This window comes from Protopterus annectens, chromosome 7.part0 (assembly GCF_019279795.1).
Source record: "Protopterus annectens isolate FY-2018-M chromosome 7.part0, PAN1.0, whole genome shotgun sequence".
In the NCBI taxonomy this organism is placed as follows: Eukaryota; Metazoa; Chordata; order Ceratodontiformes; family Protopteridae; genus Protopterus; species Protopterus annectens.
In genome coordinates, this window is record NC_056739.1 from 1,736,387,514 (window position 1) to 1,736,414,088 (window position 26,575).

General features: G+C 36.1%; 1 protein-coding gene across 3 annotated transcripts in view; it reads left to right on the forward strand.

The window, feature by feature from the left end:
* The window catches only part of RCCD1 (RCC1 domain containing 1), a 552,668-nt gene that overhangs the window by 229,429 nt on the left and 296,664 nt on the right, over nucleotides 1–26,575 (forward strand). For all 3 annotated transcript variants that reach the window (XM_044078273.1, XM_044078274.1, XM_044078276.1), the window contains exon 5: nucleotides 11,261–11,347. In XM_044078273.1, coding sequence (XP_043934208.1) covers nucleotides 11,261–11,347 — 87 coding nt within the window. The remainder of the gene's footprint in view (nucleotides 1–11,260; nucleotides 11,348–26,575) is intronic.

Consider the following 26,575-nt stretch of genomic DNA (forward strand, 5'->3'; position numbering starts at 1 on the left):
ATCTTGAATGAACCTAAGCAAAATATGGAAAAGTTCTTGGCTTTTCTGTATCATTTTGAAAATCCCTTATTGGATAAAGAATGTGAAGTAAGTCAAATTAATACTAACAGTTCTGTTGATATAGTATTGCTGAAGACTAAAATACGTGCCATAGAAAACAACATTTTCAAATTCAAACGACAACAATATCAACATTTTCACTTGGAAGTGTGCTTAAAAGAGAGACTTGTGCATAGAGGATTAAGAATTTTAGTCATGCCTACACAAGGCAACAGTATGCCTGACATGTTAGCAGAATGGCAACAAATTAATATAGAAAGCAGTTTTAAATATATGCAACTAGTAATTAAATATGCTACTAAAGAAATAAAACAATTAACTGCCGAAATCATGAAACAACATAATGATTTGCTACTTGAATTTGAGTGGAACATGGTGGAGAAATATCTAACTGAAGTAATGGATTATGTTAGTATTTATGAACGCAGACTGTGCAAGATTAAGTTTCAAAATCTTGCAAGAGACCGTGCAGATTTTGCAGCTGCCAATGTATTTACATGGCCGCGTTTTAATGCACAATCCAACACTGAAGAAAGCACAACAAATTTTTTGAATCACTATAGCAATAAGCATGCATTTAATGCTTATAACAGAAATTTTAACAGTAATTCAAACAGCAACAATGTTTCCGAGCATGCGGAAGGTTTTTTCAAGCAAAATGCCATTCACAGCCCTTTGGCGGAGCCAGCAGCTAGAATGAACAATGTAACAACGTGAGCAACGTCTCTGAGCTTGAACAAGCCAGAGAAACAAACACTAACACCTAACTTAGGTGCAAGAAGGAAACTGCTTACAGTAACTGCTCAGGTGCACTGCACTGGCAAACAGGAAAACATAAATATGCATAGTAAATCTCAAACTCATGTGGAAACAAGTGAAAATAGAGAAACAACTGTTTCATCGCTTTTTTAGGTTCCATGACATTTCCATTACCTATCAAGGAGGAAAGAGCCTTGATTCAACACAGGTCACGCTCAAGAGGTCGGAAGACAGAAGGAGAAGTGAGTGGTACACCAACATTAAAAAGACTTTGTGACAAACAGAAGGTTTAGTTTTAAATTTATCTGCTTATATGTTATCTGAAGCTGAGATGTCATTACTAACAAAAGGTTTATCATTCATTCCAACACAGAAAGTAGATTTTACAAAAATGGTTTTAGATTTTAAATTATTTATTAGAAATATACTTTTAAAATTGAATTTTAAAGATAATGAAACTTGCAGTAATAGTAATATACATGAATTTAATAAACCTAGTACGTATATACCTAATACCAACTGCTTAGTAACTGCTTTTGAGAAATTGTGTCTTGAAGAATTTTATGATTTACAAAAGCAACATCAAGATAATTATTGTACTAAGTATAAAATGAAATACAATTTAACTAAACAAGAATATATAGCATTAAAGAAACTACGAGAACAAAAATATTAGTTAGACCAGCTGATAAAAGTGGTCCAATAGTATTATTTGATACCATTAAATATAATACAGATATGTTAGTTATTATCTAATGAATCATTTTATTTAAAGATTTCAAATGTAAAAGTTGACAGTATGATTAATAATATTCATAAAAGAATGATACATTTATTACATATACAATTGATTGATAACTTATTTCATTTTTTAAAAGTATCAAGTCCTTTATTACCTATGATTCAAGGCTTACCCAAGACTCATAAAGACCTTTTTAACCCCCTCTTACGTCCTATAGTAGCAGGTAGAAACTGGTGTACAAAGCCAGATTCTATATATACTGAGAAAATACTCAGACCTATTCTAAATAGAATTGAACACGTCCTGAGAGATACCCAACATTTTTTAAATGATTTATTTGTATGTACCGAAAATATGTTAAATACAGAGGAAATATTGTTGGTTACACTGGATATAACATCATTATTTACTGTGATTCCTAATAATGATGGCTTATTTAAACTAAAGCATTTTTTGCAGATGTATAGTAATTTCACAAAGAAATGGAACTTTTAATTAGTCTGACTGTGTCTTACAGAATATCTTTGTATTTAATGAGAACATATACTGGCAGAAACATGGAGTAGCTATGGGCACACCATGTGCTAACAGCTACGCCAATGCAGTACTGGTTATTTGGGAACTGGAACGTGTTTAAAGGACCTTTTAATTTACATGTGGTTTTCTATAGATGTTTTGTGGATGATATTTTTCTGCTTTGGAAAGGAACTGTTGATTCATTAGAATTGTTTATACAATATATCAATACTACTACATCTTTTTAAATTTTCACACATTCAATCTAAACATTCTATAGATTTCTTAGATGTCAGTGTCTTATTAGACATAACAGGGAACTTCACTACAAAATTATATAGAAAGCCACATTATTGTAATAAGTTTTTACACAAAGAAAGTATGCATCGTGCACACATGTATTTAAAAGTGTAGTAAACAGTCAAATGTATAGAGCATCAAGATTAAATATTGACAATGATGACTTTGTTCAACAAACTGAATACTTGGAACAAGCATTTACTGCCAGAGGTTATGATAAAACAGAAATTAATAATAGTATTAAGAATATTAAAGAATTAAGAAGGAGCAAAATTAAACCTTATTATAGTAAAAGGCATAGTATAGGTAGTACTATAAACACACATAAAGATGCAACCAGAGGCATTAAAATGTGTTTACAATACTCAAATGACATCAGAAAATATATTAACATTATAGAAAAACACTGGAAAATTTTAACCACTGATGGAGCATTGGAAAGTATAATAGAAGAAAACCTAGGTTTATTTTTAAAAATGTGACATCTGTAAAACAACGTCTTTGTGTTCCAAAATTAAAAAGAGAAACTTTACTAAACATTGTACTTAATCTTGTGGACACTAACTTTTGTCAATATATTCATAGCACTGGTGAATTTTATCATCCAGATCAACATAAGAAATATAAATTTGATATTTATTCCACCTGTGATACAACACATATTGTGTATTTAGCTTATTATTCAACATGTTTTAAATTTTATATAGGGAAGACAGATAGAACTCTCAGGAAAAGAATTAGAGAACATTACTACCATGCCAAAAAAGGCAGTATTGCAAGTGCCTTATCTAAACATATTTTAAATACAAACCATATACATTATTTTAAATTTATGGTTATAGCACGTACCTTTGAAAATATTAGAAAAGGAGATATAAACAATTTAACTGAACAGATAGAGTCAAAATGGATCATAAGATTAAGGGGAGATTATGGTCATGGCCTGAATGACAGAGTATCCATTAAACCTAAATTGAAGGCCAGAAGCCTAAATAAAAAAAATAGGGGCAACAGTTCTTTTTATGCTTTTCTATGCCTTTTTCATATTATTACTTTAAATATATTGCTTTTGTATATGAATTGACCTCTTACAGAGGAGATAACTCTACTAGGTTTTTTATATAAGACAAATTGTATTTAAGTACTTTTAAAAAAAAATTAAAGAATAGAATGACTTTTTAGAGTGTATATACCTTTTAGCAGTAGTTGATTTAGTCATGTGATGTAACCATTATATAAATGTTTGCTTTTCACATCATGTTATACATCTGATGAAGTAGCATTGCTACAAAAGCGCTTATGTTTGTGTTCTTAGTTGTCCTATATTAAAGGAAAGTTTTACTTGAAGTATCTGCTGTTCTTGGATCCTTACGTTTCTACTACATAGCAGAGTATGTTTATATTTGCATCATTGTTTGCTGATCTCCTGAGGGAAAAGTATAGCTTGTTTTTAAAATGTTGGATTTGTTGTTATAATGACCTTAGTTGGGGGTGGGGAAAACAGTATATTTTCACCTTTAATCTTATCTGCCTAGAAGTGAATGTGAGGTACTGCAGTAGAGCATTATAATACAGGTTTGAGTTCATTTCTTTAAAGTATGTCCTTCAGTAAACTGTGGATTCCCATTCAGTCACACTGGGTTTGGTAATAACCAACAAAAACATGGAATTGCATCAGAAAAATATGACTTAAAATACAGATGCTAAGTAATGGAACTCTCTGAGATATTTAGTGCAGATATCCATAAAAATGTCAATAAAATATACAAAAAAAACCCCCAGAGATTTTAATTCATTGCTGAGTGCTTTCATCCCAGTACAAAGGGACTTCATCAGAAGTAATTAATATGCTTCCCCCTCTTTTTACAGCCCCTCCAATAAAACAGTACTAATCAAACAAAATCAATTTAAATGCAAATAACATTTGAAGCTGAAGCAGCAAATCACAGTAACCTTAATTATAATATTAAATATAAAAAGTAGCCTAACAGCATATGTATCATAGGAACATACCATGAAAAACATGTTTAAAACCTAATTAAGTACTATGTGTTTAAAGTGCACATAATAAAACCCATATCTATTTATCTAAACTTCCCCAGGGAATTTTTAAAAATGATCACATAATGAGGCATCAAACACCATCTTGCCTCTAAATGTATAACTATTAAAAATATTCAATAAAACCATTTAAGATACACATATATATATATATATATATAATGCATACACACATATATATATATATTGATTTTACACACACACACACACACACACACATATATATATATATATATATATATAAAAACACAGACACAAAGGACTGAAAATTAAAATTAGAATTTGCTGGCCCCTTAACTTCAGTAGTTTATGGAAACAACTTAATTCAAACCCACGGGTGATGCGTGTTTGTTAAGAAGTTTAGTTGTGTTGGGTTACTAAGTGTAAGGCTCTTTTAGGGGTTGGACTTTCAAATGAGGTTCTTAGTATTATATCAGGAGAGGATGTAAGATTTGAGCATGCCATGGTGGTCCAATACAACTCTGGTATGAAAGAGGTAAAGAACACGATAGCAAAACATTACTGTATTCTAAGGGGAGCACTATTATATTGAAAAGTTTGGGTGATATGTCTGTTTTTGTTCATAAAACAGCCCTCAGTCTGATGGAGATTTTCGAACAGGCTCAAACTAGGGACTTTAGTGTGGACCAGAAGGGTAAAAACACTAGCACCCAAAAATGTGGAGTTGTAATCCGTGTCAGTAAGTGACACCCTGTATTTGGACAGATCTAGTACTTTTGATCGAAAGATCAAAAGTCCGATTCCATTATCACCGAACACACTTTAGCAAAAGCGCTTTTCACCAAAAAAGCGCTTTCGCTAAAGTGTGTTAAAAAAAAAAAAGAAAAGTAAATTAACGTTTATGCAGAGGGCAAGCCCCCCTGCACACCCTCCTACTTTATTATTCTCACTCCAAGATTGCACTACAGTGAGGAAAAGGGAAAAAGTCTCTTAACCGCACCGTAGTACGATCTCTGCAATAGTCACTCCCCCACAACTCCCTCTACCTCCAGGCATACTTCCGTGAAAGTGCTTCTTCGGTGAAAAGCACTTTCGCGCAAGTATGCCCGGACGTTTCAGATTCAGTGAAACGGCCGTTCGCGCATTAGTCCTAGACCCATTTGGACAGTGGGAATTTTAGGGTGTGTTTAAGTAGAGGAAATTTTGCAATCAAAGGGGTTGTGTATGTTGCAAAATGAATGGGATGTCCAAGTTTTTATGTTGGTAAAACTGGGAGAGGTTTAAATAAATGTATATATAAACATATGTATAATATTAACAATAAAAATGTTAATACATTGTACAAACATCTCGCTGTTAATTCCCAGTGTACAGAGTTCAGATTGTTGTAAAATGGTTTGGCAAATTAAGCTGAGAGTTACAACTGCCCCAAGTTTGAACAAAATTGTCTCCATAAACCCTTTATTGAAGTTAAGGGCCAGCAAATTCTAATTTTGGTTTTCAGTCATATATTTTTTAATAGTTTTACTGAATATTTTAATAGGTATATATTTAGAGGCATGATGGTGTTTGATGCCTTATGTGATCACTTTTAAAAATTCCCTGGGGAGTTTTTTTTTATATAATAGTATGAGTTTTATTATGTGCATTTTAAACATATAATATTTAAATAGGTTTAAAAAATGTTTTATATGGTATGTTCCTATGATGGTGTTGCACTAATTTTTGAGTTTAATATTATAATTAAGGTTGCTGTGATTTTCTACATCAGCTTTAAATGTTTGCATTTTGTATTCACATTTATTATATTGTTTGGTTGGTGCTATTTTATTGGAGGGGCTATAAAAGGAGGGGGAAGTGCATTAATAGTTCTGATGCAGTCCTTTTGTATTGAGATGAAAGGACTTGACAATGAATGATAGTCTGTTTGTACATTTCATTGACGTTTTTATTGATGTCTGCACTAAATATCTCCGTGGGTACAAGCATTTAGTCTCTGTAATTTATTAAGTGGTATATTTCCAACACTATTCTGTGTTTTCTTTCGTTATTGGTGTTAGTTCATGGTAGTTGGAACCCTGGATACCATCAACTTATTTTCTGGCTCACCTAATTTTAAATGAGGACCATTCCAACATGAATATACACGATGAACAGTCGACTCTGAAAGGGGAGTTCACTAAACTAGTAGAGCTCTTGTCATATTTGGTGAAGGAAATAAATTCAACTCCATTTGATCCCTCTCAACTGTTGAAAATTTGGATAGTGGGACAGTACAGAGGTTTGATTTAGCCTCTCATTTTTATGCAGACAGTGGTACCTCCTGGCAACATTGTACCTTCCAGGAAACAGAGCTTCCTGCACATAATATGAATGACCAGGTGGGGTGGAAAAAATAAACAGCCCATAAAAGGGCTATGGGATACATGAATGTACTAGAAGTTAAAGGAGTTGGTATTAGTGAATTTTTTGGTTCATTGCAGTGACGAGGAAGCAAGGATGACAAGCGCAGTACCAGTTTTACACAAATAAATACGACTGTGAGACAGGCAGTTTTTACCAACAAAACAAATGTTTGTTGTAACATGCAGGCATTAATGGATATGAAATTTGAATTTACGGTTGGGCAGAAACAGATGCAAACTACCGGTAATAAAGAGACTCTTGGGACTTCTCTAAAAGTTTAAAACAATTGATTAGATTATTGGAAAAGAAAGTAAAACTTTGCAGTTGGACAATTCATATTTAAGGTATTGTATTAGTTTAAAAATTGTTCCACAATGTTTACATGTCTACAAATTTCCTTTTGGTCTGCATAGAAATAGTGTATTATATCAGACCTTTAATATGTTTGATTGTCATAGTTTTTAATTTATGGAACTTTTAATTAAAAACAACAATTTAGAAATTGGTGTATTTGTATATGAAATTAATAAGCTGAATGTTAGCACTGAACAGGACTTGATTTTTGAGCAATATGCTTCTTTTTATAATAATGGTTTAAAAAGTGTTAAGAAATGTAATGAAAATTTCAAAAGAAAGTAAATAGGGATGTATTGCAATACAAAAATAATGTGGCAAACCAATTAAAAGGGCCATTGGACCATGTATTTAAGGGGGCTGTAACAAGGGACTGAATACTACTGATGCTTCAGAGAATGAAGTTTATGATTTAACTGAGAGAGACTCCTTGTTGGAGGAAGGTTTACATATAGATCATGGTTATGACTTGAATGATGAAGGGGATTTTCCCACCCTACATTATTCAGAACAACTGGGGTGTCTGTACAAACAAACACAGGGACCGAGTACCAAGTCAACTCCCCACCTCTCTCATTCTGCATAAAATATGCGAACAAGAAGACAGGGATGTATTGAGAGACACTAATTTGCATAAGGGGGTCATATGATAGGTGCAACATATTTAATTATACCAACTATATAATAACCAAGGAACATTTCCATCTTTTTCAAAAAGGTTTTAAATTTGTTCCCCATAAGCAGTGGAATACAACTGATGCTATTAAGGAATTTACGTCATTTATAAGAAAACTAAACCTAGGGGTGTTTTTTAATGATAAAATTACAAAGGACAGTGTAGGACCTAAAGAGTTAGGGACACCAAAGAAAAAAAGTACATTTAATATACCCCTTCATCCCTTAATCAGCGTATTCGCACAGCTGCTTTCAAGGACTTGTATGCTGTGTAAAAAAAAAAAAAAAAAAAAAATGTAGGTTTCAACACAATCTTTCAGAACAAGAAAGATAAGTCATGTGCAAACTGCTTAACTTCGACAACCTGAGAATAATGAAACCTGGTGATGGGGTGGGGGTACTGTACTTTATAACACCTTTGAGTATTCCATGGCTATGGTAAACATCTTACATGACACTGATACATATATTCCTGTGTCTAGAAATCACTTAAAAATTGCTTATCAGCATATTGACTTATTATTGGAAGATTTATTATTTAATAGCAGATTAGACAGAGAATTACACAACTTCTTAAAAGTGCCTAAACCCTCAATACCCATAGTTTTTGGGATACTAAAAGTACATAAAAATTTAGACAACCCAACTTTTCACGCTATAGTATCTGTACCGGGGTCAGAAACTTATCCATTAGCTGTTTTGATTGATAGGTGATTAAAACCTATTTATGAAAAACACCACATTTACTTAAGGATTCATGGGATTTTTTAGGTCACCTTAAAAAGAGTTTGTGGTGTAGTGATTTAGGTTTTTTAACTATTGCTATAGTGGACCTTTTTTCTTCTATACCTTATGAGGAAGGGATAGATTTATTTTATGAGATCTTACTGAATTATGATTTTTTTTGCTAATGGATAAATTGAATGTAATTTGTGATTTAATATCTTTGGTCCTGAACAACAGTTATATTTATTTTGAGGGGAAATATTAAACCAACTTAAAGGTGTAGCAATGGGGGCTGCATGTGCACCCATTTATGCCATGTGTTGGTTTCATGGGAAAAGCATAAGATGATATATTTATTCTTGACAATATGGTAGATCAGTTTTAATTTATTTAAATATGACTACAGAGTTCTTATGTTTTACATCACAGTTTAGCAAAACTGCTATTAATTATTTGGATACTTTGCTATACTGATAATGGTTTTAAGTCACAAATATATAGGAAACCAACATTTAGCAATTCATGTCTACATTATAATAGTGCACACCCCATGTTTCAGAAAAAGAACTTAGTGAAGGGCCAGTTTGTAAAAGCTGTGAGAATGACTTCAGTATATGACAGTATGGTGAATGTATTCAAATTCATTTTAATGTTTGATTGGTGCTTTTTTATTGGAGGGGCCATAAAAGGAGGGGGAGGTGTATTGATTACTTGTTCTGATGAAGCCCTTTGTACTAGGACAAAAGTGTGTGCAGCAATGAATTAGTCTTTGTTTTTTATGCATGTTAGTGACATTTTTATTGATAACTGCACTAAATATCTCCATGGGTTCCAGCATTTAATGTCTGTACACTGGGTTTGTTACAGAACAAGGCAGGTGCAATGAATGGTCTCCATGTGGTGAGTATATCGTTTTGGGGCAGAAGGCCACCAAGATTCCACTTATTACCACACTGAGTTCTCAAAATGTTCTTTGACTTTCCTACCACTGTAACCACATTTTTCTAAGATCTATGGACTTTAAGAGTTCATTCTTTTTATTTTCATGCATTTCTTGGGTCATTTTGAGGCCTAATTTCCCCCCAAACCCATGTTATCCTCTTTTGCCGAGGTTAATTGCCTCTTCCAACCTTTTTTTATTAATTGAAAGAAGTCTTCAGGACACAAATGTTGCAGCAAATGGATTTGTTTGCAAACAGAAACAGCAGCATCTTGGGCTACACCAAACATGTGAATTGAAGTTACAGCAAGTTGTAACTACTTTTATACACAACATACAGACGTCCGCAAAATAGATAGCTGTCGCTGTCAGGCTGTGTGAGTGCTTTAGAATGCACTCCAGTAATCTCTTCTTTGGACATGTGCTGAGGAGGGATGCTGAGTATATTGGGAAAAAGATGCTAAGGATGAAGCTACCAGGTAACAGGAAAAGAGGAAGGCCTAAGATAAGGTTTATGGATGTGGTGAGAGAGGAGACATGCAGGTAGTTGGTGTGACAGAGCAAGATGCAGAGGACAGGAAGAAATGGAAACAAATGATCCGCTGTGGCGACCCCTAATGGGAACAGCCAAAAGAAGAAGATGAATGATTAGGCAGAGCACCTCACTAACACTCTTCAAGAGAAACCTTGACGAGTGGATGGGTAACAGAAAATACAACCCTAGGATCACTTCATTAGCTGTTCTTGACAGAGGATCAGTTAATTAATCAATGGGGCGGCGAAAGCTGACACACACTGGCTAGGCTTATAAATGCCCTCAGGCAGATAGCCTAGTACCTACCTATGAACATAACCAGTTATTGCAAGTTCCCCATCTGTGATGAAAGCAAACTATTTCACATCCAGTTTCATAAATCCCTACCTATGATGAATGCAAAAAAAAAATTCATATTCTATTAATATAAAATCTGCAGCTGTAATGAATACAACCTATTTCTTTTAAGAGTGTAAAGCATTTCTCATATGTTCAATTTTTGCTCTGCCCTGCAGACTCTCATCTCTCAACTGTGTGCTTTATATCCCTGCTGTGTAATAACCCGCTGCCTGATAGCGTGCCTAATTAGCAGAAAATAGCTAAGCATTCACACTATACGTGTACAGATGTACAAGCAGCCTATTGTCTGACATAATTCTGTCCAAGATATCCATTTTAATAATTCTCCTGATGAAATCCCTGTTGTACCTTTTAGTTGTGATAGTCTTACCTTTGCTTTTATGCCCATCTTTAATATATCCTCACGGGTCCTCAGCAATTTCTTTTTAGTTTTCTGAACTCCCTTGACCCATCTTGTGTATTTAAGAGAAATCAGTGATGGTTGATAGAGTGGTAGACTGCATAACAATGTTATCTCACAGCAAAAAGTTATTCAGTTCAATTCTCAGTTGGGGTGTCTTCTCTGCAGCATCTGCATTTCCTCTGTGTTTTCGTGAATTTTCTATCTTTACACTGGTTTCCTCCCATATCTCATTATTATACTGTAGTGGATTGGGGACTCTGAATTGTGTGTAGATATGTGTGCAGCTCTGTGGATGGTGTCAGTTCATAGAGTCACTCTGAGTCGGATGGGACCTCAACAGCATTGGAAGGATGAATGATATAATGAAATGAAAATGCCTAAAAATAACTCTCAAATGGGAGTATAGCTAATGTCTTTCTACAACTCTGATTAGATTTTATCCTGACTTTTTTCTCATTTCAGATGGAGGTGATATCTATATCTGGGGATGGAATGAGTCTGGACAACTTGGCTTTCCATCTAAAACACTTTGTGAGAAACCCGAGCCTGGTGAGAAATCTGCTTTTTATGATGTGCAACAATAGGGAAATGTGTTTCCAGAAAGGTTACTTGAACTTTACAAAATACAAATATTTATCTAGTTTTGTGTTTTCTAGACTCATTTGATCCATTATTTGTTGCGAATCCTCAGCACGTTAAGAAAACAGTTTGTCATTCAGCAATGTAGTGAAATCTGTAAAGCTGTCTGTGCAGCAAGGTTGCTTGAGCTTTACAAAGTACTTCATTGCATTCATAATTGTTATCCTTTTTTGTTGTATGATAAATATTTATTTTATTATCATATTATGAATCCTCAACAGATCAAGAAAAGCTGTCAGATTTTTTTAAACTTCTTTCATTTGATGAAATGGGCATTGTATACCTTAGAGCAAAAGACAAATAGAAATGCTTAAATTGAAAATGGCAGGGTGACCTCAGTCCCATAACATAGTTTTGTTCCTGTGATTCTGAAATTCTTTTTTTGCTGACAGGCAGAGGCAAACAAAATTAAGTATGAGATACAAATGATAGTGTTTTAGTCCTCCACAAAAATACCTGGTTTTCATTCCTCTTACATGTTATTAAACCAAGGTGATTTGCCTTTCTCTCATGTCCTACTTAGCCTAATCCCCTTTTACCCCCACATGTGAATGTCCATGTCCATCTTTTCCCCCTGCATTCTCTCTGTTTAATGTCACTCACTTTTATGTAATGAGCCCAGCTCCTATGTACTTTGTAGACTTAAGGTTGTTACCCTTTCTTATGCTCTGAGTGGGACATTATTAGTATAAATTTAGGATGTTGAAGGTGAAACTATACTGTCATCCAGTGCAAAAGACTTTTCACTTTGTTGCAAAAAAAGATTAGTTTTAGAATTTATTTCAGTTGTTTTATGTCATAGTAATCTTTTACAAATCTAATATTATAGTTTCTGCAGTATTTCAACAGAAGATGGATTTTTCACCTATAATATCGGGACTTTTGTCATTCATCACTCCCTCACCCCACAGAAAACAACTGGACACCTTAGTGTAATATTTGATATTCAGACTCGACTAAATGAAAATGCCAACATGACCATTTTTGGCATACAGGGATAAAGTCCTGATTATGACTCAAGTGAAGTGGATTCAGTTATCAGATCAGATGTCTGTTTGATATGGCTTTTGGAGGGGTTATTTTTTTTCTTGACCAGATTTTTTTTCTTGACCAAGATGTTTGTAGGGTAAGATCTGAAGTGATATTTCTCCTGCTGGGGAAATTTGTCCAGGGCATCAAGGAACTTCCCATACCATTTTCAGTAGGTGCAGTGTGATCTTTTTTTACATCCACTTGAGCTAACAGTTGGGACCTCATTGAGCATTAAATCCACGGATGTCACACTCGAGTACACCACTTCTGTAATGCTGTGTTGCAGTATCAGCAATCCAACAAATATAATCTGAATAAAACCCTACAGTCTTCTGGTTTTCCAGTCTTCCAGTACCAAAGGCAAGTGTGCTACCTTTTGTGCCACTGACACTACTGATGGTCATGCCCATCTGGGGAGGGGCATTGGCACAATGGATGACCCAGGGATGAGCAATTAGACCTCATGCCACTTTGACAGTAGTTTTCATTAAAAGTTCATGAGAGTGTGCATTCACTTGAGAAAAAGTATTGTGGTCCCCTTGATAATGAGGGATGCCTGTTCCCCCTGCCCAGGGCTGTGGTTAGAGACTATGACAATTTTTGCCAGGATGCCAGCGTGGGTAGCGACCATCCTAATGTGCCTGAATGACAGCACCTCCAGACAGGTGTTGTTTCTGTGCTAGGGAAACCCAACAGGGAAGAATGAATGAGCTCCCATCCATTTTGGAAGCGTGTGATGACAGGTATGGGAGCAAAAAAGTACTCAATGAAAAAAACAGACAAAAGATGCTTGCAGCTATCTTGATTAGCTTGTAGAATATATAATAGTTAAACCAAAAAGAACTGTAGATATTCCACCAAAGGCTGCCTGCCCACAAAGATTCCAAAGGAAAGAAGAAAAAAGCAGGTACTGGCCATCACGCTGAACAGCTTCAAAACTTTTATTTTAAAACAGAATTAAAAATGCAGGAATGAGCGCTTTTGGGACCAAGCCCTTCTTCATCTGAACAAGGGCTTGGTCCTGAAAGTGCTCATTCATGTGTTTTAAAATAAAAGAGGGCCTGGTCCCAAAAGCGCTCATTCCTGTGTCTTTAATTATGTTTTAAAATAAAAGTTTTGAAGCTGCTCAGTGTGGTGGGCAGTACCTGCTTTTTTCTTCTTTTCAATGTATAATAGTTAGAGGATGTCAGTCATACCTCTCAACTGTCCCCGATTTTGACTCAAATTTTAGCTCTGTCCCTCTTAATCCCTACTAAAACTGGTGACTTTTGGAGGAAAGTTGGTGAATTACACTTAATGACAATAATTAAGAGTTGTAGATTTCTTTTACTTCACAAAATGTACATTAATTCACATGCTGTGAATCTGTGAATGTCTCAAGTTAATAGCAGTAATATTTTAAGTGTCCCTGATTGGTTGAGAGCTATAATGTCAGTCCATGTGCTCTACTGCTGGTGGCATCAAATGTTTTAAAGCAGCTGATATATATTATATCACTCTGTTTCACAAAGTTAAAGATGTACACTTTACTCTGAAGCAGAATTATATGCATAAGTAAAAAAACATTTGTTAATAGAGCACGTAGAATACTATATTTCAGAGCATTAGCATTGCTTCAGCAAATAAGCATATTACTTCAAGAATTATTAAACGCAAAGACATTTCAGTGGTTTTAGCACTTTTTTTTTTAAACACTCTTTGCCGTGATCTCTGTCAGTCATTAACCCACTTCCAGCCAGTCGGCTCATTTGTTCTTTATTGCCATGGTGAGTGTTTTTACTAGGACTGGCCATCATTCAGACAGCTGTTAGAAGTAGTTTGTTTTTTTCACTTAGCCCTACATTCCCTAATGGATGCTCAGTTGACCCAGTGGTAGGGAATGTGCATTGGGCTGTCGTCATTGAACATCCCTCACTTCTGCAAAAGACATTGCCAGCAAGCAGCTAAATCCCCCACCACCACCACCAGCATGAGCACAGTAAGTGGTTTCCCCCGTCTCCACTGGAGAAATCACACTTCCTTATATGTTCACCATGTGCCCACAAACCTCCCCTGGAAGAGAGATAAGCAGTACACGTCCATTCATTCCCTCTCACTCTCTGCCTGACTCCTCCCAAGTGCCAGGATCTATATTCAAAGCCCTGTCATCTGGGTCGCAGTAGCGGCACTATTCCTGTCTGCCACAAACCAGGCTGCTGTTTATACTTTCCTCATTTTCATTTTTCAGATAAAATGCCAGAACATTTTCATATTATAGTGGCAGCATGTGCATCAAAATACAGTTCCGGTACAGTTTTCAGTCCTTGCTTTTATCAGTGTTTTTTGCTGGCTCTGGCATTCTTAATAATCTTCAATGCTTGAATTATATGAAAGAGTCTGTGGTCTGCACTTACTACTTTAATGTAGTAGGAAGTACTGCAAGTGCCTACCTATCAAACAGTCTTTCAAGATGCTTTGGACTCTAACATCTTTTTGCTCACCTATGGCTGTTTCTGGAAATGTCTGAGATAACTTTTTATCTGTCTCTCTGGATACTTCTGTGACTACCCCTTTGCTCAAGGCTTCTTAAACACAGTCTCTTTATTTGACACAGCTACTTTGGGACATATTTGTTTTGAATGAATGTGTTGAGTTTGTTCTCAGCTATTTCCCACCCTCAGTATAAACAGCAAAAAATCTTGGTTGGTCACAATACATCACGAGCATTCCTTCTCACTACTTCTCTATAAGCTTTAACTGCATTTTTACTGTATCCCTTTTTTCAAGCAGTTGTAGTTGATTTGTGGTAGTAGTTTGTCTAGTCTGATTCTGTCAGTCTCTGTATAACTGAAATCAGGTTTTCTGGCTGAAGTAACTAAGCAAAAATTGATATTCTGTTCTTTAATCTTCAACCCTTGAGTAGTTCTAGATGAACAGACATAAGACTTGCATCTTTATTCTGGGAAAGTTATGTATATATCTGCATAATAGGCAGTATTGATGCTGTGAATTTTCTTCATGAGATTTTCCTTTTGCAATTTGAACTGTTCTGTCAAATTGATAATCTACCTTTATATTAGTCATAGTTGAGGTCACATGTTGAAATTCTACTTATTCTGAAAATCACTTGAATTACGTACTTGCATACTGTGGTCCATTGTTTGTGATTACCATACCGGGATTCCTTTGTTTTGAATATACAGCTTTAAGTGCTTTGATCATACCAGTATTTGTAGTATCTGGTAACTTCACATTCTTGGGACTTTTACCATAATAATCTCAATGTCAGAGTAGCATAGTCACAAAACTGAAACAAGTATTTTCCACCCTAACTCCGTAGTCGTCAACCCGCAGTGGTGGTGCTGCGGTAGCATTGTCGCCTCACAGTAAGACGCTGTCCGGTTCGATTCTCAGCTAGAGCGTCTTCTGCGTGGAGACATGCATTAATAGGCGTACCTTCGTTGAAGGTTGTGCATCAGGCCTGGCAAGCTGGTACGTAAAAATCAACAGACAATCATTAGCGGACCGGAGTTCCGCTGTGGCGACCCCTAACCGGGAAAAGCCGAAAGACACAAACAAACTCCGTAGTCGTCTTGGAGATGAGTAATAAATCATTTCTTCTTTTGATTTATTGTTATGACATGCATTGAACAGTCTTAGCCTTCTTTTACAATTTGCACTTAAATTCCTGGCAAGTGTAACGCATCATGAGCTCTTTCTTTACAATTTCTATGTGGGAGTCATGTATTCTTACCAGTAATTCTTTCCATTGCTGATTAATCAGTATTATTTTACCTACTTTAAGCAACAGACCTTGTGTACTAGCTTTTCTTTGTTCTTTAAACAACAAAAAGTAGATCGTTTTTTTCTCCCTCACAGCAGATTTCTATTCTAGTCAGCCTTCCATTGACATCATGTAACAAGAAAAATAGCTAAAGATCGTATAGTGATATTAAGATATTTCAGAAATTTTATGAAAATTTGTATAAAGCAGAGAAATGTGGCAGCCAAGAAAAAGCACACATGGAAGTATTTATGGAAGTTAGTTATGCCAAAGGTAGAAGAAGACGAAGCTCAACGGTTAATAACTAAGATTCGAAAGAGGAGATACACATGGTGATATGTAAGAATCAACAGGGAAGTCTCCAGGAACAAGTTGTGTTACTGTTGAAATTTGGAAGTTAAAGTGGAAGAAGATAAAAATCTGGAATGTTTTAACAGCATTTAAAAAGGGGGGTGCCAAGATCTTGTAAGAAAGCTGTGCTTGACTGCATTACCTAAAGAGGGTAAAGACTTCAATTCCCACAGTAATGTAGACTCAGTTTTAAAACATTTCTGTATATACTAGCTATGAGAATGGCAAAGGTGCTACTGTAGTTGACCGACGTGGATCAGTGTGTCTTTTGTGGAGTAGTAAGCAAACATTTAACAGCATTAGTAGAAAAGGGATGATCCAAAGAGATCAAAGAAAGTACCATTGTTGTTAGCAGGTTTTGATGCAGTGAAAGCATTTGGTAGAGTCAGCTAGGTTTTTATAAGTAGGATAGTAGTAGCATTTGTGTTCCCTGGCAGAGTAATAGGGTTAATAAAGAGGATATATAAAGGGTTGGCGGCAAGAATTTAGGCAAGAAGAGTCCTCTCTCAGAAGCTGTGTTTGAACAGAGGCATGAATGTCCTTTCCCCACTGTTATTTGCTTTGTATTTGAAGCTGATGGCGAAGAAAATAAGAGATTAACAAATTCAAGGATATAACTGGGATGGTACTGGATAAACGTTAGGTTTATTTGCAGATGATGATACTTGATAAATCCAGAAAAAGACATTTTGGTATTGTGGAGCATTTTGAGTCCATTTAATTTCTTTTTCTAAGGATATAAAATAAAGATAAAACAAAGACTATAGTAATAAAGTGTTTGCCCATGCATGGTTAATGTTCTTGCCACCCTTTTTGAGTACCTTTAATAGTGCTCACCTGACAAATCGAGCAGGGCAATGCATAATTGCCCTGGATTAAGTTTGTATCTACAAATACAGTCCTCAAGACCAGCCTTAAAGGTAGACAAGGTAGTACTTTATTTGAGCTGTAGTGGTAACTTATTCCATAGGCTTGGGAATGCATCGAGTTAGAACTCCTCCCTTCCAATGTATCTTGTTTGTTGGTATAGATTTCATTCCCTAGTGTAGGTGTTTGTAGGGCTGCTGGTTTGGTGAAGTAATAAGTCTTTCATAGCTCAGTAACTGAGGGTACAGTTCACCTCAGTGTGCAGCCAGTAGACTACCTGGTGTAAGGAAAATCAGGCAGTTAAATTGCAGTAGCTGAAGGATTTAAAACTGTTCATTTTCTTAGTTGTAAAATTTTGGAGCTTTTCCAGTTGAGAGATACGCTTAGATTTCTGCATATCAAAGGAGGTATTCATAGCTCTCAGTATTCTATCACCAAAATGAGGAACACTAGCCCTCATAATGTGGACAAATGGACAAAATGTGGAACACATACTAACAGCTTACTAACAACTTCATCTAGGAAGGTCATAGGATGGTTAAAATATGCTGATTTTACTTACAAAAATAGATCATTTAACGAATTAACATGATTCATTTCTATTTACCATGGATATCGGTTAAAAAAACTCCTAACAGAGAATTTGTGTCAGACTCTTTCAATGAGGAACTTTGAGGAACATGAACTTTTTAAGACCCCAAATGAGGTACACTTGAGAGGTATGGAGGCATTGTATTTGATGATTTTGTCTGAGAATGTTAGTCCAGCAGAATAATGGTTTCCTTTGAGCTTGACGATATGCCCTTGGAAATTAGCTGGGACAGACAGGAGGATTTCCAGTCTGCAGAAAAAAAACATGATGATGGACTGAGTGTTGTGTATGTAAAGTATCCATGTCTATTACGACTGTCTCTCTCTGAAGAGGAATACCTTTTATAATTGTTTCAGTTTTTTGAAAACGGATTCCACTACATGTTTTGCATTTAGTTGGTTTTCAATACAAAGGTATGTAACTATTCCTGCACTATCTGCAGCTGTTTGGTATCACTATAAGAGTGGATACTAGTGGGTAGTGTGTTCAACTGCACATCTGGGATATTGCTTGGATGTGCCTGCAAAATCAGTGCTGAAGAGGGTAGGACTTGACACTGAATCCTGTGGTATCCCACTGCTTACATTTTTGTATTCAGAGAAGATACCACCAACTTTCCCTACTTGGATCTGTTGGATAGCCAGTTTGCAATCCATCGGACAGCATGGGAGTTTGTATTTAAGTTTGTCAAATTTTTCAATAATACTAGTGTGGGAGATAGTGTCAAAAATATCTTTATTAAATTCATCACATATGACATAGGCAATCATACATTTATTTAAATGAAAACATATTAACATAATTGTAGTTGCAAACATTATACATCACGAACCATATTGACATAATTGTAGTTGCAAACATTATACATCACTTGTAATCTATCACATCATTGTCAGTCAGACATTACATAGTTCATTCAGATCCTGCCTTCTTTTAAACCTTGTTCCTCCTCTGCATGTATCGTTCCCACAATTCACATTTTTCCAATGTAATTTGCTCTTACCCTTTTCTAAAGATTGCAATTTCAGTTATTTTATGTCTCTCACTATATTCACTGGTTCTAGTAAAGTTGCTTTAGACTTTGAGTTCTGTTTTCTAATAATTGTTTTTTGGCAGTCACCATAATTAGACTTAGCAAGGCCTTACTATGTCCAGGCAATTCTGGTTATGTATCATAGCTCAAAAAAATCATTTCTTTATTTGCACCAATTTGTTCACCCAGTATCTCTGACGGAGCACTCTGCAGAGAATCTTAAAGACTGACAACTCATTACACTCCCAGAAAATGTTCCCAGTTACCCCTTTCTTCTGCATCACACCTCCAACATTTGCTGTCTACCAGAGTAAAAATTCTTTACTTGGGGGTATTAAACACTTGCAAGCAAAGACGTAAATCTTCTAGATATTGTTGCATTTTTTGGAGGCATGTAAATATCCCCCATTGTTTCTTTGTGAATTGCTTATCCAGTCTTTCTTCCCAGTCCTTTCTAACCTCCTCTGATTGATTCTTATAGTTATCATGCAATATTTTGTGTGCTGTACTAATTATTCCTTTTTAACAGCAGCTTCTGTTCTAGATTATGCTAAAAATTCCACCAGTGCTGATCTTTCACTTAGGATCCCCCTATTTCTTTCTCTTTGCCTATATTCTGATATCAATCCTTGATTGGGAAGGTGATCTCGATCTTGCAGTCTAAATAAATTATTGGCCTCTTCTCGTTTTATTACCTTTCCCTCTCTAATTATTTACTCCCAATACCATGGCTCAGGGAAGGCGATCTTGATATTACAATCTAAATAAATTCTTGGCCTCTTCCCTTTTTATTACCTTTCTCCCTCTAATTATTTACTCCCAATACCTTGGTTCTTTTACCAGTTGTCTCCAATAAATTCCAGCCCCCTATTGGCTATATCCCTAATTATGGTCATCCCTATCAAGAAAGTCTCCTTTCTCCATTCACTTGTTGGCTTAGTTCTTAGAATATGTTCTGCTTCTTTGTGAATATAATATTATGCATGGCTAGTGTTATTCTCCTTAAGGATCTGCATCCAAAATCCCAGTCTGTCCTTGTTTCTTGAGCTTCCCCCTATTTTATCATCATCTCTTTCTACTTTGAATTATACATTTATGCTTGTGCTATGTGTAGGAGCCTTAACTGTGTAGCTCTGAAATACCCCTTCAAATCGGGTAATCCCAAACCACCTTATTCATATGGAAGAATCAGCTTATCCCACTTGACACTTGACATCTTCTCCTCCCAGAAAAAAATCCTTCAGTTCTTTATTGAACATGCTCATTATTGGTGGTTGGAGTGCTCCACTTACTGCTTGGATAATTGATGTCCCCAATCAAGAAGGTGTTTGGTTTGATGGTGACAAAACAATTTCAATGGTCTATAGGAAATGTCAATGGTGATCTGTAGCTTATAGTGTAGCAGTAGTTCTATTTGTCGAGGCTGACTTGACTCCAAGTTAGGATTGTGAGTAATCTGATATGAGGTGATGGTGTTTCTACCAAATGCAGATAACTCCCCCATAGTTACCTGAGAGCATAAAATAGTAACGGCAACTAGACCCTAGTATAGAGGGAATACTGTTATTACATTGAAACCACATCTTACTTGTGATTGATGCTTCAGCACATTTTATGATATTTAAGCAATTTTGTGTGTCACTATTGTTCAGTCCTATGGTTAAAAGGATTGCGTAATATGGTTATTGCTCAACATACTAGAGCTTGAACCTAGTATTAACCCTTAAATATGGCTGATACTTCACCATTTTTCTAATATTTCACAAGCTTCACTAAGTGTCATACTTCGCCATTGTGCAAGTCTAAACTTATAGTAAGAGTTGTCATGTGATTGATGCTTCAAATATTATACTGTCCAAACAGTTCCATTTAATGTTTTAGAACTTAAAATATTTCATGTTTAATGTTTTTGGTAATGATACTGCCTTTGTCTATAGGGTAAGAAGCAATCACTTACTGGACAGCTATACCAGAGTTGAACATTTTACTGAAAGTATCTCTGTTGTATGGCCCATGTAGTCAAGTAAGAGTTCTGTTTCTCAAGCCATCTTATTTCTAAGATTGCACACATATCATCTTTTCTCCACCAAATCAGTGTTCTTTTCGTACTTATCTTTCTCTGCAGGAGAGTCAGTGTCTGTCAGACTAGCCTTATCTTAATCATCTTATAATTTTGTTAATTTCAATGACAATTCCTTTCTTTACTGTTTCAAAATCTGACAGAGAAACACACCATCTGCTCAAAATACTTTCAGAATAGTGAAAATGTCAACCTGTACTTTATCTGTCTTTATTTTCTACAAATTACAGGTGATGTTTTAGTCAGAATAATTGTGCTCAACATATACAGATGGCCCAGCCACTGATAACTTTCTGCCAGATTGCCATAGTGGCCAGAGTACTTTTTCCCTCTCGTAAAATGTCAAAAGCTCAGTCATTATGGGCCTAGGCTTCCCTTGTTTAAAATTTGTTGCTGTAATGGACAAATGCTTCACCATTGCAATCTTTAGTGAATCTTTCGCAAAAAATACCAAGTCTACCATCTTATACGTTCGTAGGTGTGTATCAGGCTAACGACCACAAGGCCCTTTTTAAGCCTAGCCATACATCCCAATCTCTGAAAAGTTCTGGTATCCTTGATAAGTGTAAGCAGGGGCACGGGCGCTGAAACATTTACAAGCAGAAGTCTGGGAAATGAGCCATTTACAGGCTGCCTATGTCAGTTAGAGACATAGTTGCCAAACCAGAGATGAATTTCCTGTTCCCCATTAAGTTGTCCAAGTTACACTTGAATTGAGTTAGGGAATAACTGTGCTTCATATGGATAATGGAGCCTGTTCTAGAGAAAGGGTTAGTCTCTGGGATACATTCCTGTCTCTTCAGCAGGTCCTATTTATATCACAGGCAAGGTTTAAATATTTAGAATGGGTAATTCTGGTGTTTGTTTTGCGGGTATGCAGGAGATCCATCAGGATGGGGTCTGACAATGCCTTGTATACCAGGCTTAGCACTCCCCTCAACAGTCTATAAGAGACAGAATACAGGGATAGGGCTTTAAGGTGGTCTGCACAGGAGATGTTACTTACACCCTGTATTCTTTTAGAGAGGAGCCTCTGTGGATGTTCCATTTGTTGGATGTGCCTTGTTAGGTTCATTCCAAAGCTGGCATTGTACTCAATGCTAGGTCTGATGAATGCTGAATACAGTTGAACAGTGACCTACTTAGACCTAGGTGCCATACCTTTGTTTATAAGTTGCACAACATAGAATGATTTCCTCACTACTGTATACACGTGATGGTCAAAGGCTAGAGTACAGTCTATGTCCCCAAGTCCCTTACTTCTGGGTCAACTCTTAGAGGTGTGTTGTCAATATGATGGTTACCAGGGGTAAATTACTTCCTGAAGGATCCTGTTATGCATTTCTTGGAATTTAGTTTTAGTCCATGGCTCTGGCACATGTTATTTGTCTGTGTCAGCCCGTCCTGGGGAACATCAGTGTCAGTGGGGGGATCCTATGACTGCTCCTAATTTGCAGTCATCTGCAAATTTGGTCAGCCAGAGGCCCTTGATATTGGCCTCAACTTCAGAGAAGTAAATGCCAAAAAGGAGCAGTCCCAGGACTGATCCATAAGGGACTCTGCATGTGACCCCCTCTCTTTAGAAGTGAACCCCCAATTCAAACTTCCTGGGTCCTGTCTGTGAGCCAGCTATCCACTGGGTGACATAAGGGTTTATACCAAACCTCTTGAGTTTATCAGCAATGCCTGAATGGGGTATTGTGTCAAACACCTTGGCCAGGTCAAGGTAGGTAATATGAACCATTTTGTCCTCATCCATTGCTTTGGTGACCTTCTCAAAGAAGTCCAACAGTTTGAGTACACAAAACCAAATGTGGGTCTAGTGTTTAAGGTTTCTTATGTCACTATTGATCATTTCCATGGCTTTGTATATGAGACTAGTGAGACTTATGAGTCTGTAATTTCCAGTGTCTGTATATGGCCCACTTTTGTGCAGAGGGATGACTGTTCCTGTTCTCCATTTGTGGGGTATGAAGCCTGTCCAGTGGCTACAGTTAAATAGAAATTCCAGAGGTCCTGATAGGACATGTTTCATGCTATTTAGAAGGCATCCTGGGAGATTGTCTGGGCCCATCGATACAATGTTCTTGGCCTTAGAGAGAGCATTGAGAATGTGTTCCCTAGTGATAGTAGGGGGAATTGTATGTGATGGCATTTTGTGAGGGAGAGGTTGAGGGGAAGAGGGGTAAAATTAGAGATGAATGTCTGCCAGTGGGTTTGCTATATCTCCAGGGTCATATAAGTGGCTCCATTAACAATGACCTCTGCATACAATTGTGCATTGCCTTTGAGGCTGCGGACATTGCTAAAGAATGCTTTGTGGTTGTCCTTGGCCTAGGAGGCCAAATTTACCTCAAATTTGGCTTTGTTAGACTTTATTTTCCTCTGAGTTGTCTTAGTTTGATGAGAGTGCTTTTATCCTGCTGGGTGCTACACCTTTTACTTTTTACCATGATTTTCTTCCTTCTGTTATACAGCCTTTTGATGATGTGATTCACTAGGGTGGCTTGTTTTTTGAGTTAGTTCTCTACTTCTTCCTGGTGGGTACAGCTGCCTCTATGCAGCTATCAGCATGCTTGTATAAAGTTTCTGCGAACAGTTCTTTGTCAACAGCTGAGTTTTCAGGGTATATCAGGACTTGAAATTTTGCCAGGTTTTCACTTAATAGCAGGAAGTTAGCCTTCATTACAAGGTTACCTGGGGTTCCGGGTTTTATTTTTACTTCAAAGGAGACCATTTTGTGGTCTGACCTCTCCAGATAGGACATTAAACTAGGGGTGTGCAGTTCTCTTCCATATTAGTATGGACCAGATCCAGTATGTTTGTGCCCCTGTTTGATTTATTGACCGTCCAAGGAATTTGTGTGTACAAAGTCAGGGAATCTCTCTGCCTGCCCATTTGCTGTCATATGTTATTCTTGGTTTTCATATAGGCCATATAATTGACTCTTTCTAATTTTTCAGGACTCCACATATTTTCAGATTTTACCACTTTGAACATTTGAATTTAACAGAACAATGATGATCCAGAGAGAGGGAGAGAGAAAAGCAAAATGTAAGAAGGCACCACTGTTATTTGTGGATATTTATGCAAAGAAAGCATTTGATATAATTGGTGGGGATTTTATGAGATGGACAATGGGAGCATTTACATTTCCTGATAAAATAATAGGGTTAAGTAGGCAGATATATGAAGAGTCAAAGGCAAGAATTAATGTGAGAGAGTTCCTCTTCAGTAAGCTATGTTTGAACAGTGGAACCATGCAGGGCTTATTCTCTTTCCCGTTTATCATTTGCTTTAAATTTAGAGCCACTGGCAAAGAAAGTAAGGGATTCATAAATTCAAGGATACATCTGCTGTGGTACTCAAGGAAAGTTAGCCTTGTTTACATATGGTATTATTTTGAATATGATAATCCAGAAAATGACACCTCAGTGATGGAACATTTTGAGACAGTTTCATGTCTTTTCTGGATATAGACTTAATTAAGATAAAACAAAGTCTATAGCGATAAACTGTGTACCTACACATGAATTAGTTTACAAGTTCCCATATTTATTGGGACATGATAAGTTGAAGTAATTAGGTATATGGATCAAAAAGGATTCTGTTATGGCCACTAAGTATATGCGAGTAGAGACTAAAAACATAATATAAAAGTGAGAAATTGGAAGCTCATGATTATGAATATTGATCAGATACAAGCAGTGAAATACCCTCAGTCCTTTACATTTATAGGCGTGTCAGGCATGTTTTTATCAAACAGAGAAGTTATGGGTGGTAATTAATAAAGAGTAGAAGGCATTTATTTGCAAGGGGAACAGGACAAGAGTCAAGTGGGATAAGTTGATTGGTACCATAGAACAAGGTGATTTAAGATTACATGATTTAAAGGAATAATTCAGAGCTATGCAGTTAAAGCTCATGTACGGATGGTTATAAATCAAAGTAGAATGGGGTGGTGATGAAGTGGGGGTGGGTGAGAAATAAGGAGAAGGTAGGATTTTGGATGCAGATCTTTAAGGAAAGTAATAACCATGCAAAGCATTGTATTACTGTAATAGTAGAAAGTGTTCCAAGAATTAAGAAATTAGATTTTTACCAATATGGATGACTGCAATTAAGGGGTACAGAAAATTGTCAAGAGAGAGCTGGAATTTACTGGAGAAATCAGTTTAGGAACCAGAATATTGAGAGCAAACACCTCAAAAGGAAAAGTAATTAGAGTGAGATGAGGCCAAGCAGAAGTTTGGACTGCACGTTAGAGACTTATTTCCAGCCCAGGCACTGATAACAGAATATATAAAATGATTAAATGATAGGGGAATGCAATGTGTAAGACTAGCTAAGGTCAATTTTTTAGTTTGGTCTAGAACAGAGGCAGCTGTTAAAAAGGGATAGTCAGTAGGACATATAAAATATTGCATTTTAACTGTAAGAATCAGTCTGAGAAGGTTAGAAATGATCGGGAAGAGAGACTGGCAAGGCAATTTACCAAGGAGCAATGGAGAACTGATTGTCCCTCAGGTATGCAGCAAAGTCCAGAAGGCTTAGGATTTTTGCTTGGACTTATCCTTCCTTCCAGTCAGTTTTTCTTGCTTAATTTGCTTCACTGGCTCTGTTACATTTTTATAAATCCCGAATATTTAGCTTTTAGTAGGTTTCTTTGCTGTTTGCTGATCATGTAAAACATCTGCAGTATCCATTAAAACCACTTCTAGACATTTTTAGATGTGCTGTAAAGATATATTCTGCAGTTTGGATTTTATTGCCTCCATGCCATTTTATTTGCTACTCTGAAAATTTTACACTAGTGAATTTTCTTGGATTTCTAGTGGATTGTTGCAAAGCAGTATAACCACCCTGTTCTCACTCAGTATTTACTCCCATTACCAAACTGTTCAGTTTCAGCTGCAGATTCCATTTCTTCCATCATCAGTTAGCTACGGTTTCACCCTTCTATACAGGGAAGACATTACTAAATTCTAAAGTAAAAGTGGTTCATTTGATAGTTTTAATTACTGGAGTTATGGAGCAACTCATGGTAGATGACCTCTCCAAGCACTGATTTCCCTCATAGACAGACTGTTTTTGCTGACTTTGTTCTGCTACATGCAGTCTGACTAAAAATTTATTTTTGTAATTTTTATATATTTGAGTAAAATGATTTATTTTGTCCATAGCTTTTGCATGTTTAATTGCAGGATGTTTTCTTTGTAAAGTATACAGCCTTGCTTGCTGCATGAGGCTATCCATTTACCATGATTATGTTCCTTTTTATACTTGTCAGAAACTTTTCAACTTGTTTTTACTCACTTTCAGTTTTTTTAATTTAATTCTTGTTTCTATTATGTAGCTACATTCTAGAGGAGATATGTTTTTGGTATATTTTCATTTTTGCAGGCAGCATAATTTGATTT